Source organism: Lipophrys pholis (genome assembly GCF_963383615.2).
Source record: "Lipophrys pholis genome assembly, chromosome: 1".
NCBI lineage: Eukaryota > Metazoa > Chordata > Actinopteri > Blenniiformes > Blenniidae > Lipophrys > Lipophrys pholis.
This window is the reverse complement of record NC_137635.1, coordinates 53995587-54013040: the sequence shown is the minus strand read 5'-3', so window position 1 is coordinate 54013040 and position 17454 is coordinate 53995587. Positions and strand designations below refer to the sequence as shown.

At 44.5% G+C, this 17454-nt stretch overlaps 1 protein-coding gene across 2 annotated transcripts; it reads right to left on the bottom strand.

The window, feature by feature from the left end:
- Window positions 1-5156: 5156 nt before the first annotated feature.
- On the bottom strand, window positions 5157-17225 carry LOC308123707 (uncharacterized protein). 2 transcript variants are annotated; one of them, XM_080486334.1, is made up of 10 exons: window positions 16587-17225; window positions 14791-16130; window positions 13383-13455; window positions 11781-11933; window positions 10125-11278; window positions 8563-8710; window positions 8069-8288; window positions 6595-6707; window positions 6316-6506; window positions 5157-6239 (listed from the first exon to the last, which is right to left on the bottom strand). In XM_080486334.1, exons 2-10 carry the CDS (start codon window positions 16094-16096, stop codon window positions 6046-6048), a joined length of 3552 nt encoding a protein of 1183 aa, XP_080342460.1. In that variant the 5' UTR covers window positions 16097-16130; window positions 16587-17225; the 3' UTR covers window positions 5157-6045. The 2 variants fall into 2 exon arrangements, with proteins under 2 accessions (XP_080342460.1, XP_080342459.1); XM_080486333.1 differs by having other exon boundaries at window positions 8563-8713; window positions 16587-17095.
- Window positions 17226-17454: the final 229 nt, after the last annotated feature.

Sequence of the window (17454 nt, the reverse complement as noted above, 5' to 3'; positions counted from 1 at the left end):
GAGATAAGCGCACGGCAGCGGCCTCTTCATTCCCGATAAGCCCCTAAACCCATTATTTATGAAATGATTCATTATTATTTGGCTGTCGTGGGCTATATAGTCTTGTGGAGGGCAAAGCATATAAAAAAAAAAAAAAAAAAAAAAAAAAAAAAGCAAACAGGCAGAGCGCGCCGGCCTGTAACGACGTGCGGTGGTTTACTGTAGCCTGGCTGTGGTTCAGGTGCTGTCATTTTTTATTTCTTTTTTTTTTTTTTTTTGATGAAAGAAACAAAAGCTCAGGTTAAGCTTTTGACCTATTTATATTTTACACTAAAGCATTTTTCTCTAAGCTGGTTTATCCCGCAATGAGATAACTAATGATAAGAGAGGATTCTCTCCTTTTTTTTTTTTTTTTAATTTTACTGATTATTTTCATATTTTACTCCCAAAAAAAAAAAAGAAAAGGTGTAATCAACATCTTTTCCCTTTGCCCGAAGGGTGGACGTGCTGCTGATACAATACCGAGGGTGTCTAATTATACCTTAATTGAATGCGACACCGTTTTCTCCATCGATAGATAAATATGAAATAAGAAAGGTGCTTTTGTGTGGGATTGTTCTCGCTGGCCTGGCGGTTCCCTGAGGTCCACCGGGGGACTTGTGGCTCTGGGAGATAAAGAGGTATCTGCTTCTGGTCGCACCAGATAAAGGGGCTGAGCATCAACGGGGACACGCTATCAGAAACCGTTCAAGGCAAACTAAATGGGCGCAGGTACATCCTAATAACGGGTTTTTAACGTCCTCCTCCTCCTTCCATCATCATCCACAGAATGCGGGAAATTAAATAATTACATAGATAGATAGATAGATAGATAGATAGATAGATAGATAGATAGATAGATAGATAGATAGATAGATAGATAGATAGATAGATAGATAGATAGATAGATAGATAGATAGATAGTTTTTAAAACGACCTTTTTTAAAAAGGAGGCGCCTCAGTCACGACTTGAAAACGCATCTGCTGAAGCAGAAGTCACGACTGATCCAACATCCGGTCTCTGACAGCTGCTTTCCAAATGCCAATTAAAGCCCAGTCACAACGGATATTTGCCTTAAAACGCTTTATAGTTGTTTTCAGCTACAAAAGGGCAAAGAAATGACGTAACTTTAAACCAGTTGAACCAAACTTCAGCATTTCAGCAGCAAAACGGGGCATGTTTAAGTAAGTCTAATTCGGGTAAAGAGAATATTCAGGGTAAATAAATAAACACTGTGTTTTTATCATCCATAATATAACCATTACACATTATTTCATTTCAGTTGGGAATGAGATCACTGAAAATATTGATTTAAGTCGCGCTTGGCTCATCTTCAACTACCTTTACCTTTAAATCTACGCATTAAATCCGGCTGCACGTGGGTCACCATGAAGGTCCCATTTTGTCATGAAGGGTCTCCAAACTCACCAGACATAAACTAAATAGAATCAATAGGCTGGGCCTGCATGGGGGCCTTTCTGTGTGGAGGTTGCTGGTTCTCCCCTGTGCATGTTTGAGCTCCCTGCTCCACCATCTCTGACTCCAGTGTGTCTCCTCGCTCTGCCTCACAATGAGGCCTCCATTACAATCAGGTGTGTTGAAAAATAAAAAAGCTTCTGAGTCCTGAAGTCACTGCCTGAAACCCTGAAAACCCTGAAAACCCTGAAAACCCTGAAAACCCTGAAAACTCCCCAAAACCCAGTTTTGGTTTGTTCATTCGGAACCCAGGACCTCTTTTGCCCGTTTCTTTTTAAAAACTCCTGAAAATGTCAAGGGGCATGAACTACTTTAAAATATTTAGATTTTGCACTATTTTGAACTATTTGGCGATTGACTAAAACTTACCAGAAGTACTTCTACACGGCACATGTATACACGACATAATGACATAACTGCAGTGAATGTTTGGCACTTTGACGGAATTTATTTGGAATTAGTTCATGATTGATTATGTTAAAAAATATACTATTTCTGATAAGCGTCACTCACATTAGTGTGAATTATTGATTTGATGAATACATTGAATGTATTTCCTTATCTTCGTATGGGACAAAGGTCCAGTTTTCCTCTGCAGAGTTGTGATGATTTATCAATGCACACAGATAGAGACGAAACTGTTATTGGAGGTGTCCAAGTCCTCAGCCTCTCTGGAAATATATCATCTTGCAATTAGCCTATTTGGTTTTTTTTTTATTATGAAGAGCAATTAATTTGTATATTTCAACTTCAGGTAAATGCCTTCATAAGACGCATCATCCTGTCTACTCTCGCTTTAAAACATTTTGTTGTAAATCATCTATCATATGAGCACTGCATTGATTCTAACTTTTGACCTGAAAATGAAAAGTATTTTCTCATGATGACTTATGAAATAACACACACAATTGCATTTGAATTAAACTAAATACACACAATTACTCATTTTGATGGTTGAGGATGTGTAGATGTAAATTACTTTTACTTTGCTGCAAGTATTTTTATATCAGTGCAAATGTCCAGAGTCGAGTATCTGAAATAAAATGTATAATAAGTAGAGGGATTTCTTTTTAAATTGAATTCATTAAATGATAAGGACAAAAGAAGGTCAGTTCAGTTTTAATCAATTCATTTTTGCTCTATCCAGCACCATAACAGAACTTTAGTAGATAAGAGATACGATTTAGTCTACAGTTTTATGCATTCTTTAACGTTTTAGATTAAAACGTGTCGTTTTGTTGATATAAAATAAAGTATTTATGTTTACAAGATAACCACTCTTTGGTTATCTGATCAATTATGACCTTTGGAGAGGAGGAGCTACTCTGATAATCTACTTTTCAGGTTTTCTGTCCCATCTAAACATGAGCAACCCTTACTTGTAATCTCTGGACACTCCAGCAGGGGGCGCCTTGTGTTGAAAATCTGTGGATATTTTCCCCAGAAGGTCCAAATCTTTTCTCTTTAATAACTTCTGCTGTTTTGTTATTAGTTTTTTCTTTTCTGTCACTTTGGGAGCTTAGTGTTAGATGTTTATAATAGTGAGTAGATCAACTGTTAAACTGTGTTTCTGCAAAACAAGCCAACACAAAAAACACAAACCACCGTTTGTGTATTCATAAATTAATACCCCCTGTTTCCAGTTGCCCAATTTTTATATTATTTACTTTGCCATCCATAAGAAATGTTCTGTTATTCCCCAAAATATTTCTTCCAGACATCAAGTTACATTAAGATTGTATGTATGACATTTAATGAGCTTTAAACTATAAAAAAATGTATGAACTTTACTAATTACAAACAGTAGCTTGACGATTTTCAGACGTAAAAACGTGTAAAAGTGTAAAACTCTCCTGAAGGTGGTTGAGTGTGTTCTATGAAAAACTGGGATCGATCCAAATAACTCGTTATTGTTGTTAGTTTTACTTTGAAGATGTCTTTAGACTGGCGTTACTTGTTTTCCGGAAGTTATATTATAAAATGCAGATGTTTTATTTTGAAGGACTGCAAAACCGGAAGTACTTTGAAATGAGGCAGAAACGGTACAATGAATGAAAATATGTTAAGCTTAAAACTTTTTTTTTGTTTTGTTTACAAAGTACCTGGTTGGTGGAGACACAAGGCTTGTTTATATTTCAGGTATTATGCAGATTAATTTGTAGTTTGTCTCTTTTGGGGTTTAGCAGGGGTTTGTGCTAATGTACATGCTAACAGTTCCCGCCTGAAAACTAAAATTAATCAGACACTATTTAGTTTGAAGGAACAATTTAATGTCATGTTTGTGTTGACTAAGGTTGGTTGAAGATCTCTATTGTGTTGATTTTACTTTATGTTAAACTACATTAAGAGTCATACATTTAAGTGGCTGTTATTCACGATTACTTGAGGGTTTAAAGACATATATTGTCAATAATATGGTGAACACATGACTTTTAACGGTCTAAGTGATTTGTCAAAATAGCAGTATTGTATTGATGTTTTCTTTATTCATTTCTTTCAGCTCTCACGGTGTGTTCTCTGTCGGGGTCATCTTGGGCTGTCATCGTCAACCTCCTCCTCAGTGAAAAAGTACTTGGTGTACCTTCCCACTGAGAGCTGGCGGTCCGGCGGCTGGCCGAGTACCTCGACTATACTCCTTGTCTGCAGGCGGAATCACAGACACATCAGCAGAGGTTCTGACAAGATTTCCATCTTCTGCAGGAAACATGTTGTATCAGGCAGACCTACCAAATTACCTACCCCCCCCCCCCCCCCGGGGGGTAGGGGGGGGGACTCTGAGACTGTCAGTCGGTGTGTGTATGTCTTCTAATGAAGCATGTGAAATCTGGGGTCAGTCGGAGCATGGACAGGTTATATAGGCCGTACTTCCTGTTTCCAGCAGGTGGCGCTGTAGCTGTGATGAGGGTCGGGCTCTGATGCAATATGTCAACTTGCAGGCTGATCTGACAGTGAACAGGCTATTTGCATTGCACTTCCTGTTACACGGCGTGCTTGGCCATTGCCACGCCCTCAAATGGCGCTACGAGCGAGTCATCATGATGACGTGATGAGGACCGAACCCTGATGCAGTTCGTCAAGTTTGATGCTGATCAAGTCATGTTAAAGCCGTTTACACTACACTTCCTGTTCTTACACTACACTTCCTTTTTTTACACTACACTTCCTGTTTCACGGTGAAACGTACACTTTTGGCCACGCCCTCACATATTTTGCAACGATTTAAGTAAGCTTTTGTCAGTGATCCCTTTTCTATCACCTCACCAATCTTCCGGTGAATTGGAATTACGCCCTCGGAGTAGTTCTCTCTAGAAAATTCAATTTAGTCCAAAATTGGTGAAAATCCAATATATATTTCAAAATCCTGGACTTCCTGTTGAGTTTTCGATATGTGTGTCAGAGAGTTTTTTTGCGCGTCGTTATATATGTGTGCCGACTTTTCATAGCTCTCAGTGAAACGGGATCCAGGGGCTGAATTTCTCAATTTTTGCAGGTGGCGCTGTTGAGCCATTCACCCAAATTATCGAGTGTGCAAACTCTCGCAAAAAAAGTTCTGTGTGTTTAGGCCCTCAAAAGGATTTTCCCGTGGATAAGAAAGTATAATTATACTAGTCTGAGCAGTTTTTCACCTTCAGTGCTCAGAGCTAAAGAAGAGTCACACCAAAGGGCTTGAATTGTTCTTTAAATGAGGTTGAATTAAGTTACAGTGTTCGTAGAAACATTTATAAAACTAACCTGCTGTCTCTAAACACATCTTATCAAAAATACTCTTTCAATTGAAATAAAGCAGTGGATCATATTTTCATTTCATAAGTATTAATATACATACTTCTTGACATGTTCAAAGTGGGCACTTACAAAATAAAAGCAGGAAGAGTTTCATGAGACGTTTCTGATTTAAGACGGAATTACAGAATTGATCACAAAATCCAAATGTTTTACATTTCAGGGTGAAACTTTTTGGCAAAATAACCATTTTATTTAGAATGAACCCATCTCAGCTTGTAAAATAATCAGAGCTTCAAACAGAAACAGGATAACAAGTTGTTATACTGAGTTAAAACAGTTTAAATATCAATTTGGTTTGCATCCCTACAGAACATCATAAAAACAAATAAAATTAAACTAACGGAAACAAACACACTCACTAGTTCAAATCGGCTATATAAACATTTAGGATGTGACATCGAGTGGTGTGAAGAGGAAGATTCAGAAAATAATTACATATGCTTAAAATTCTGGTCATAGAAAAATAGAGAAGTACAAGTAAACATGCACTGAAACAAAGTGCAAGATTTGGATTGTTTTTTGCAGTTTAGACTTTTCGTTAGAATAAAAATATATACTTTGAAATCCAGTTTTCACGCTTGTTAATTTGACTTTTCTGTATTTAACATTAAATGAACCCGTAACTTCATAATATGATGCAGAAACGTGTTTAATCTTCGGTGTCGTACGCGCGTATGTTAGAGTCAATCCACGGTCGTGTTCAGCTACTGTCTAAGTCTCCAGGAGAAACAGGAAGAGGAGAAGCGATGAGAAGCGATGAGGACTCAGCGCTGACCGCGCCGGGCCGGCGTGATCCGAAGAGACGCCGTGCTCTCGCGGGTCATCAGCCGGGTCACGTGATCCAGACTGAGTCCAGCCACCGCCTCGCCGTTCACCTGGAGGATTTCGTCACCGATTCCCAGGAGTCCCACGTAGGGGCCTTCGCCACTGCCGTCGCCCACTTTCTCAACGTAGACACCTGAGGGAATAAAAAACCCACAAGGGTTAATCCCCGAGGAGACGGACACTTTCCCATCGGTTGCGTCTGTTGTCACCTGTGTCCGGTCGACCTTTGCCCCTGGAAATGACGAAACCAAAAGGGCCGTTCGGGGGTCTGACGAGCTCGAGGAGGAGAGTCCCGTCGGGGAAGGCCTGCGTTACTCGGCCGACTGGACGCACCAGGCGGGAAACCATGACGTCCTCGACACTCAGAGCGCGGTGCAGCTCGATCCGCGGGCTGTCGGGGCTGCGGAGGCAGAGCGCAGGGTGAGTGTTGGATCTGCTTTGAGGACGTGCCCCCCCCCCCCCCTTTGTCGTCTCCCTGCGTGGTATACCTGGGAGCCAGGCCGTACGGTATCTGCACCTCTCCCAGGATGGTCGAACGCTCCGTTCTTCTCTCTAAGCTCTGCACAGAGGAGGCCTTTCGCAGTTGGGCCAGTGGCAGCACCTGGTGGCCGGCGAGAGGTAGTGAATCACACTGGGCACATGGTTCCTGCAAAGACTCGCCAGGGCAACTCTTTAGAAACCCACTTTACCTTTTAGAAACTGTAGGAGCCCTTCATGCTTATCGTTGGCAGGTTATTTAGTCTATATGTTTTGTTGTTGTTGCATTATTTGGACACTTGGGGGCAGTAAATACACACAGGTAGAGGAGGCAAACAGACGCTAGAGGGCAGGAGACAAGAGGAAGACACAGGTAGTGGGGGGGGGGGGGGGGGGGGGGGGGGCAGGAACAGACATCTAGTACAAAGATACAACTTTCTTTAAGAAAACTCAGGTATGTTCATCATATTAACCAGCAACTAAATTGTAAGTAGACCGACTATAAATGCATGTCGCTTCACTCCTACTGCGGCTGTGTAGTCGTGGCCAGAACCGGACCGTGGGATTAATTGTCAGACACAGACAGTCAAAGAAAAGCTGAAAGTGTATATTTGTGCTTCCAGAGTCAGTACTCCATAAAACTGTCTGCCGTTAAGCCAATTTATCATCAATTCAAGCTGTGTTTTCATAAGCCTGATATACAGACGGAAATGCCTTTTTTTTTCTGGTTGTTTTAGAACAAAGAAAACAATTTTAATCATCCTGGATCCGCCCTCTGATATTAATGAGAAGTGACCATTGGGCATCCCAGTTAAATGAGCCAACCAGCTCAACTGTAAAGGAGTTGCAGCCCAACCTCATCAGTTGGAAGTGTTTAATCGGAGCTTCACACTCAAAATGATTCATCAATAATCATTCGTTGGGAGCTTGTTTCAACCTCAGTGAGGTCTTATGCCCATTTTACATCTAGAGAATTACAGCTTCTTCTGAGGCGACACTGTGTTAATAATATACTGTGTATAATGCACATCAATATCGTATATTGCATATTTTAGTTCATAAAGCACATTTCAGTTGTTAACTTCTATTCTAAAATGTTGCACTCTTTTTCTTGCCGATATTCTCTATTTTATTATTTTTATTCTATTTTGGAAGATGTATTTTGTCTATATTCTCTCTTTATTTTTTAATTCTGGGTGATAAACGGTATATGTCTACATCGTAGGAGGGCAAGCGAGATGAAATTTCAATTCCACTGTGCATCTTATGACCAGCAGACTTAACAATAACGCGCACTTTGACTTTTGGTTGATTTTGGTGGACAGAATTTGGTGGGAAAACCTCTTGAAGGTTCTTCAGGAAGAACTGGAGGTTTGAGGCTCTCCCTTTTGAATGATTAAATCTTGCACGGGGCCCGTCAAGCTTTTGCAGAATCTGAGGAGCTTTGCCAGCGGTGAGCAGCACGGAGCAGAGACGGACGCTCACCGTGTGGAGGGACTGCAGAGACGGCGTCCTCTGGATGCGGATGGTGGGCTGCGGCCGGCGCGTCGGGCTCGGGGAGGTGGAGCTGGCCCGCGGCGCCGGGGGGATGCTCAGCTGCTCCATGCTGCTGGAGCGGCCTCCTTTCACAAGCCTGCCCACGCTGTTCAGACCGATGGAGGAGAAAAAGCGGCGGAGGAAGAGCTTTGGACGCCCGTCCAGCTTCCTGTGGAGGAAGAAGTTGGAAAAATAATCTAGGGGCATGTTTTGAAAACAGTTTAAATGGCAGGCAGCAGTTGCGCTTCACTACCAAGAGGGGGCAGGGTTGCTCCGGGATTGTATTTCCAGCAATAACATCTTGTGGACTGCAGGTCAGGGTTTTAATCTCCTAACCGCCACCGCTGGCACGCTCAAGTCCAACACTGTTTTGGGAACACCGATGGTGGGGGCGGGGGATTTATTGTCTAAGCTATGACAACAACATTGTTATCTTGGCTTACCTGGAGCCGTCAGAGTTTTCCTCCCATATGGCCTCGGCTTTCAGGTGCTCTGCTCTCAGCAGCTCGGCTCGCAGGTCTTCGGCCCGGGACATGGCCACGCCGCGCAGGGCCCGGCACTCCGAGCTCGACACGCCGTCGCCACTTAGAACTGCTAACAGGAAGAAAAGGCGCTAATAGACTCACTGTTCAATCCCTCTAATGCACTAGAATGAAGTCTAGTACAGTGTAATAGTGCATTACATTGTTAAGAATTGAGTATTTCCAAATATTTCATTCATTTCTATTACATTCTGATGCAGTTTAAGGAATATATGCCATTTGAAATCCTTAGCTCTTAATTTTAATTATATATTTATTCAAGAATTATCACTATTTATTGTAAATTAGTCCATCTGATAATTTGGGGATTTATCAAGCATCACTATGAATAAAGAAAAAACATTGAGCACTATAGTTGGTAAGAATAATATTGACTTTATACGTGTGCAACACCAATAGTGATCAATAGTCAATTGTAGAAAATTAATTAAGAAAAGCAAATATAATGTAAACTATTGTGAATATTTGATTTGAAGATTTTTATTCAACATTGAGTCACTCAGTAAAGATCTTCATGGACATCGATAGAGTTTAGCTTAAATAGAGCATCTTGTTATTGTAACTTCCTGCCACAGTATTTTGAACATACTTACTTTAAAGGGCTCATATTATGCAAAATCCACTTTCTAAAGTTTTCCAGCAGTACTAATCGTCCCTATACCTGGACTGACGCCCCAGAAGTGAAGACAGTCTGTCCTCTCTCTCCCTGGCTTGTTTCAGGTTTTAAAAAGTGTGTTGCTCCAACCAGCCAATCAGAAATCAAACCCTATATAGTGTCATCGGGGGATTAGCCAATCCCAATCGAGGTAGGCCCTCCCTTTGACTCCTCCCATAATTAGGCAGCTCTGCTCTGGCACATGGCACCACGAGAGGAAGTACTTCCTCCTCTTCCCAAGATGGGCATGTGTGGGCGGAGCCAGTCCAGCTCACACAGACACAGCAGATTCTGAATGCAGCTCTTATGATCCAATATTGAAATGTTCAAGGAAAAGGTAGAAACTTTGAATAAAAAGTTTTTGGACCAACCAGACCAAGAGGAAGAGTTGAACAGCTGGATAATATGACCCCTTGAAAGGAACATAAACAAATAAGAGATGAATGTATGTTGTTTGACTGATCAGCATATAAAAGCAAAACCAAAACACCAATACTTCAGGTTTCTTGGTGTTTCTACATAATCCAGAGATGTGAATGTGAACGAGAGTCAGATGGACTGGTAGCCTCCACTATCTGCTGGGATAAGCTCCAGGCCCCCATCAGTGCACTCAGAGAATAAATCTGGTGTTTTAAAATGATGAATTGGTGGATTTTCACACTACTTTTTCTCGGCGATTACAATTTTTCCATAAGCATTTTCGCAGATTACCCACTTTAATGAAAGTACAGTGTAATTCCATGACAGAAGCCAGTGTTTCACCTGCCTCTCGTCCGGATGAGAGTTATTTGTGACAGTTCTCTCTCACCTGCTCCGTCGGCGGCGGCATCCCACAGCTCGCCGGCTGGCAGGTCTGTGGGGAGCCTGGCAGGCGAGTACCGCAGGGTGGACGGCCTGATGCACGGCACCGGGCTGCTTGTTGCAGGGGTCCCCTGAGCTGAAGCCACTGGAGATTCTCTTCTCGTCTCCAGGGGATCCAGACCGGACTGGGACCCACCCTCCGCTCCCTGAACCGTGGACTGGCCCGCAGCGGTGCGACTCCTGGAGCTCGACTTCAGAGCCGACTTGATCGGCAGCGACGGAGCCGGTGGCTCCCTTTGTCCACCTGACGCCTCCGGCAGAGACGGCTCCAGAGAGATTGGGCTACCAGGGGCGAACGAGACCCCCCTGCTCAAATTGACTCTGTTACGTGGGTTTGAGTTCCGGCGCTGAGCCCACGACGGGCCGTATGGGCCGTGGCCGGACTCTAACCGGCTCTCCCCTTTCCTGCTCCGCCGCCTCAGTTTCCCAAACCCTGATGACTTCCACCCCGTGCTGCTTTCTTTATTCTCCCCGAGAACATAAGCTCCAGCGAACGTGACAGTCAGAGGAGCTTTGGGACGAGTGCTCGTCTCGGGTTTGTTCGGCGGCATCCCGCGAGGAGCCACTTTCCCCCGAGCGTCTTCCGGGTTTCCGAGCTGCTGTGGTTCAGCGTTCACAGGATCTGGGGGCGAGACGACCGGCTGAGGTTCCCTGACGACTGAACCGCAAGCTTCGCATTTCTTCACCAGAACTATGATCTCTTTGAACACCGTCGTGGTTTCCCCGCTGCCTCCTGCCTCCTCCTGCCGCTGCGACGGAGGCATGGAGACGCTCCTCTGGCTCCGGCCTCTCTCTGAGCCGCTGCTGCTGGAATCCGTGTTACTGTCTTTGTTCTTGGACTTGGGCGCCCCGGGCCTGCCGCGCTGCCTCACCCTATCCAGATACCGAGACTCGGCTTCTTTCTCCGACTCATCCTCGAAGCGCACGCGGGTCGGAGAGCAGCCATAGCGTCTGGGTCGGGCGCCTTGCTCTCCGGGGGAAGAGTCTGTTTGAGCGGGGACGAGGAGTGGACCAGTGGCGGTTTGAGTTGGAGGATCGTCTTTGGTCAGAACCACTTTTTGTACAGTCGTTGGACTGGAGGGTTCAGATTGCTGCTTTTTCCTGCAACAAAAATACCAAATGTGTGAACATTCAAATATTCTTTGTCAAGAAGCATTGATAAAGTGAAATTGTGGTAAACTCAGCCTCACACCATGTCAATGTTAAAATTGGACACGGGGAGAACATTTAAATTGTGACTGCTTCGGTCTTGTCTATGACTGACCAGGTTTTCAGTCATGAACATAAGATCCTCTTCATCCCAAACCGAGGGAACAGACTCTGCTCCATAAAGGGATTTCAGGAGCAAAACGACATGATATATTCCCTGTTACATAGAGAGGAGTAACGCCATACATTTTAGCTGTATTGTCAGCTTTTAAAACGTAGGCTGGCTCCAAAGCTTTGGCCTACTTTTTGTTCCACAACATCAGAAAAGAAGACTGAAAGTTTGTTGAAGAAAAAGCACTGAAGAAGATTTCTTTTCAAGTCATTGCCATCGGAAACTGCAGACACGAGAGGGAAATCTACAGTTACAGGGAAAGTATTTGTTTCTCTAACTTACACAGTGGCTCTCTGATCGGAGTGGGAACGTCTGCCAGGGCGATCGCCTTTGGCATGACTGGAGCGGGCCTTCAGCCTGGCTCGCTCCAGAAGACGCTTGGCCTGTTCATGTCTGGGACTCAGAGGAAGCTCGTCGCCGAGCACGAGAAGGGACCTGATGATCAAAAGAACCAGAGACAAGGATGGAAATCAGGACAGCCATGAATCATTGATGTGCTAAAAACCAAAAACGGAAAAACCTGCAGGGAATAGAAAGTTTACTGAATAATGGGACTGCATCGGTATAAATATGTGACGTTCAAGTGGGCAAAGCGAAACGTATCGACTGACATCAGATTCCCAACAGGCTGACCCAACGTGGCGTGAATCAAGCTGCGTCTTCCTAAGCTGTTTTATGTAATATGAGATAGACAGAGCGGGGCGTGGCCGAGCAGCAGAGAGGGACGTCATCCATCCATCTATCCATCCTTACACCAGCAGCTAAGCTGCTCTGCATTGTGCTTCATCGCCTGTACTCGTCTTTATCCCCGGGCCCAGCGATAAAGATAGCATGATACACCAGCCGTGTGGATTAACCTTGTAATGGACTAAGTGTGATTCATTCTCTCCTGTGTGTCAAGACCAATACATATTGTGTTTCTTTAGATTACAATTGGTTCGTGCTGATGGTAAATCCCAGCGTTGACAGCTATAATAACTCTGCAGCTAGAGTGTGATCAGTTGTTTATTTCTGCAGCTCATATAGTTAAAATGATAGAATCTAGATTTAGTTAAATTTCTGATATAAAAAAAAAAATTAAGAATCAAGGTATTGCAGTTGTCAAAATAAAAGTTTGCTTTTTGTTTGTTTCTTTGCAAATGAAAATATCAACGTCTAATAAGAATGATCACCATCACAGTTAAATATATTATAGTATTGGAGTACTGGAGTTTTTATTACTCTACTGGTTTGTAAGTGCAACCTGATCTCAAAAAATTAAGCAACAATTCTTTGCAAGTAAGATTGAGATATAAAGTTGTTAATCAGGTGAAATTTTTTTAAATATATATTTGATTACATTGCCTAACTATTAACACCAGTGAGAATAAAATACAATCACAGCATGTGTTTGTTGACTGTTATATTAATACACCATAAGTACAACGGTCTTCAGTGGCAGATCAGAATTATAACTTCTTTTAGAATTTTCATTACTTTTCGTCAATCATTGACATTATAATGTTCAGTGTTTTCATCATTACAGACAATAGATGTGGCTCAGTTTACTAGAATGTGTTGTTTAGGGGGGAGAACAACCCCATAACAACAGGTTATTTGTTAATTATTGCTTATTCAATGTAAAATAGCTTCAAGTATTAGTTTTTGCAAATGAAATATTAATTCTAAAGTGACATGTGGGTAAAAATAATAATAAAAAAAAATAATCAGACCCTGTTTATTTATTCACGTAACACTTTTTTCTGCATTCTGCCTCAGTCGTCCAATTACGAAATTACTTTATATTCCCAAGCAGAGCTGTGAAATAGTAATTTATGAGGTGAGACTATAAATAGAGTCTGAGGCTTGTGTGTCACCGGGCCTCTGAAGGCTTGGGTCGCTCACCTTAAGTAGGGTTCAAGCTCCTGAGCGAGGATGACCGGGTCTGAGCCGTCCAAAACATCCTGAGCACCTGCAGCTGGCCCAGAGGAAGGGACGTTACAATGACAATACATATATTGAAGCAGACAAACGTGTCCAAAAGTCTCTGCTTGGCTTTTCAACTTCTCAGCAGCCAGTTTGAGGGAACAAACTGCAAAAACAGCCATCTGCCATGCGGTGACCTCTGTCAGGACATGTGGGTATTAGCACTGATGCATTATACATTTGTGTGCAATGGTTTGCCCTCAGGCAGAGTTTTTATCCAATTGGCCATAAAAAAAACCAGTGTGTGCTTTATTTTCTTGTGTTTTATTTCATTCCACCTGATGAGTTATGTCTGAAACTACTTTTTATCCTTTCTTTGTACCTAGGCAGAAGAAACTCTTGGAGGACAATAACAGGTATTATTATCACATTGAAGTCATTGTGTGTTTAGTTCTGAGCATTACACCGCCCGGATGGATTAAGTGACAGTTTCAAAGTTTTTCCTGAAAAACTCCAAAAAAATAAAATAACACCCAAGTTATGCAACCACTGAGAAACAGATGAAAGCAGATTTTATAGAAACAAGAGCAGAAAGTCGGCTCATCTTGGTGGATTTATGTCTGCAGATGCTGCTGCATCGAGTGTTGACATGGTCTGAACACACGTGGCAGACATATAGGATATTACACTCACACACAGATAATCTGTCATCCCACATGCACAGAGACACATCCATTAGTGCGCAGTCAGAGATACAAAGGCAGGGACACTTCCCCCCTCTGTGTTCTCTCTGCTAATAATAGTAACATGGGCAAGCACATCTGCACATCTGCACATCTGTTCTGCACTGGGAATCCGCCAGGTTACATGCTGCATGTAAACATCCCAGGCAGTCAGCTGGAGAACATTTTAAGCGCACACCGGGGACTCATTGTTAATACTTTAAATCTCTAAAGATTGTTGTTGGGGAAAATATGCAAATGTTAAATGTTCCGCCTTCACTCAAACATGTGAGCGTCGAACTGTGACTGAAAATCCTCACAGCGATGCACTGCACAGCATGAGGAAGTTGTAATATGGAATTAAAGAAAGGAAAAACTGCGACTTAGCCCAAATTTTATTTGACCTGCAAAGTAGTTTGTATCATCATGTGCTTTTACTTCTCTGAGTGGGGATTTATTTATTTTTTGATAAATCAGTGAATCAGTCCATCCATCATTGTAAACGCGGCACAATAATCCCTCTGAGTCCATTCAAAACGGGAATATCAGAGTTTCAATGAGAGTCCAACACCAAAACCTCTCTTTTGTTCCTTTTCTTCAGAATATGATGCATTACTGAGCTTCTGTGTGTGATTTATTATATTCAAGATCTTCTCCGTCCCTACCTTTATAATCGAACGCGTTCGATGCATCTTCACTTCCTCTCTCCTCTCTCCAGTTCTGCTGCCTTTCCCTCAGTTTGGCGTAGGCCCGTTCCTTCACCCTCAGCTTCTCGTCGGCGGGGGGTGGTGCGCCCTGCGGCCCGCCGCCCTGCTGTCCCCCGTCCTGCGCTCCGCCGTCTTGCTGTCCCCCTTCCTGGGGACAGCCGTCCTTCTGTCCCCCGACCTGCGCACCGCCGCCCTTCGGCCCACCACCACTCTGCGGCCCCCCACCACTCTGCGGCCCCCCACCACTCTGCGAGGTCATGCTCTCCCAGCTGTCCGAGCTGCACATCCCTCTGCTCTGTCCGTCGGCCGCCTCCGCCTCCGCCTCCGCCTCCTTCTGCTCACACCTGTCCAGGTAGCACTCCACGCTGTCCGAGTGTTTGAACTCCGAGGAGGCGGCGTCGTTCTCGTCCTCCTGCAGGCCCGCGTCGCTCCTGCCGGCGGCGGGTTCCGTGGGCTTGGTCTTCTGCTGAGGCTCCGCCGGCGTCTCCGTCTGAGTGTAGTCCCTCAGGGGGAACGTGGCCGGGGTGCTGACGGGCCCCACCCCGTTGAGGACCAGAGTCTCGGGACGCGCGACTCTCCAGAAGCCCTTCGGAGGCGCCCAGCGTCTTGTTGAAGAAGATGAGGAGGAGGATGGTGTGGATGTTGAAGGAGCAGAGGTGGCTGAAGGAGAGGAGGAGGAGGAGGAGGAGGAGGAGGAGGAGGAGGAGGAGGGCTCTTGGTGCACCAAGGGAGAAGGGGGTGTTTCGCCGGCATCCTCCCCGCTCTTCGTTTCAAAGGTGAACTCATTGTTTGGTGACCCCTCACCTTCAGGCGCTCGACCTGCGCGCTCTGCTTTGGCTTCAGCCGGAGGACTGTGGATCTCCAGCTTGACCTGCACTTCGACCTCCTCCTCGTCATCGCTGCTGCTTAAGTCCTTGGCGGCTCCGGTTCTCCAGCCGGCGGCGGGGAGGGAGAGCCCCCTCCCTCTCGGCCTCTGCCTGAGGAAGACCTCGGAGGAAATGTGTCCAGCCGGACCGTTCAGCTCCGCGTCCAGCCGCTCCCTGTCTCGCCCCCGGGATCGCCGCTGCGTCAGCGACTTCACTTTGGTCTGTAGGGCGCGAACGGCCGAACTCTGCGGGGGAGGAAGCGAGGAGCCGAGAGACGGCACCGGGAACACCGGCTCGGGCACCGGGCCGGTGATCAGCCCCCAGTTGATGGGGACCCCCGCGGGTAAAGGGGAACCGGATTTAGTTAGGATATTATCAGACGCCTTCTCCTCCTCCATTAGCTGGCCATGCGCAAGAAAGTCCAGACAGGTTCTGAAGATGGACAAAACAAAAAGATCAAACCTCCGCCCCACTCAGATCTGCAGTGTGGTTACTTTCTTTCTGACATGCCGGGTGAGGAGATATGTAATGTGGATTCAGTCACGTTGCCTTATCCGCTGATTACTTTCCAGAGCACAGGATAATCCTTTAGAATGAGAATAAGCAACTGCTGCCTGCAACTGAGACCTCCATCAACAAACACCAATATCTGATTGTTTTTATTCGACTCGGAAGCCACAACAACATTAAACAACCAAGATTCTCTCCTGACGTGTCACTCATTCACAAAACTGGCAAACTAACAAATAAAAGATCATTCAAACCTGACACAATTTATTTTGAAAATATTGTGCGTAATGATTAAAACATCTGCGATATATTTCCTAAAATGCAGTGAATATATCAAAGACCACCCACAGATTAGTATTATATTTCAAAGTCGCCCACCTGAATATCTCGTGAAGACAGATCAGGGGAACACGCAGATCCTGCGACGCAAATCATGACAAAGTTCCCATAATTTCTGCAGAAGCTGCGACAATTAAAGTTATCCTCCGCAAACCAGCGCCAAACGCGCACATTTCATCCCGGCGCGCATCCTCAATTATGTGACCCAAACATGTGCAAGAAGACCGAGCAGCGGCGATAAATGAAATCAAATCGGATTTGTCAATGTTTTCTGCAGATCCCAAGGTTGTGTTTCCACACGTCAGCTCCAAGTCCGAGCAGCGTCCGGCGCGAGCCAGCGGGTTTCTCAATCTCGGTAATCCCTTCAGAAATCAGTGGGATTAGACAAAAATGGAATATATAAAAAATAAAAAAAAATCCCTGCTTTGCAAACCGGCCGCACAGCTCGTGCAGAGCTCGCGCAGCGCGCTGCGGTGCGCACCGATCCTCCGCGAGCAGCTCTGATGTGCGCAAAATCTGCTCCTGACTCGGCTCCGCCAACATGTGGCGCGTGTGTGTGTGTTTTTTTTTTTTTTTTAAGAGAAAACGGTTCAGATTTTGTCGGATGAAAACAACAGTCAGATCGTTATGTGTCGGTGCCCTCGCGCGTTTATCCAGCTCTCTTTCACGCGCCTGCACGCACGGACGCGCACGTGGAGGCCTAATTGGGTCAGTGTACCTGCAACTTACTCCGATCCACACAGTCAGACTGCAAAGCGAAGCAACTTCGGGCTTTAATTGAAATAAATGCGCTCCGTGCAAATAGGATCCATTTAAAAAGAATAATAAATTAACCAGCTCTTTTCTTCTATGAACAATTAATAGTCTTAATTGAGTGTGTGACGGTCTGATGACGACCATGTTCGGG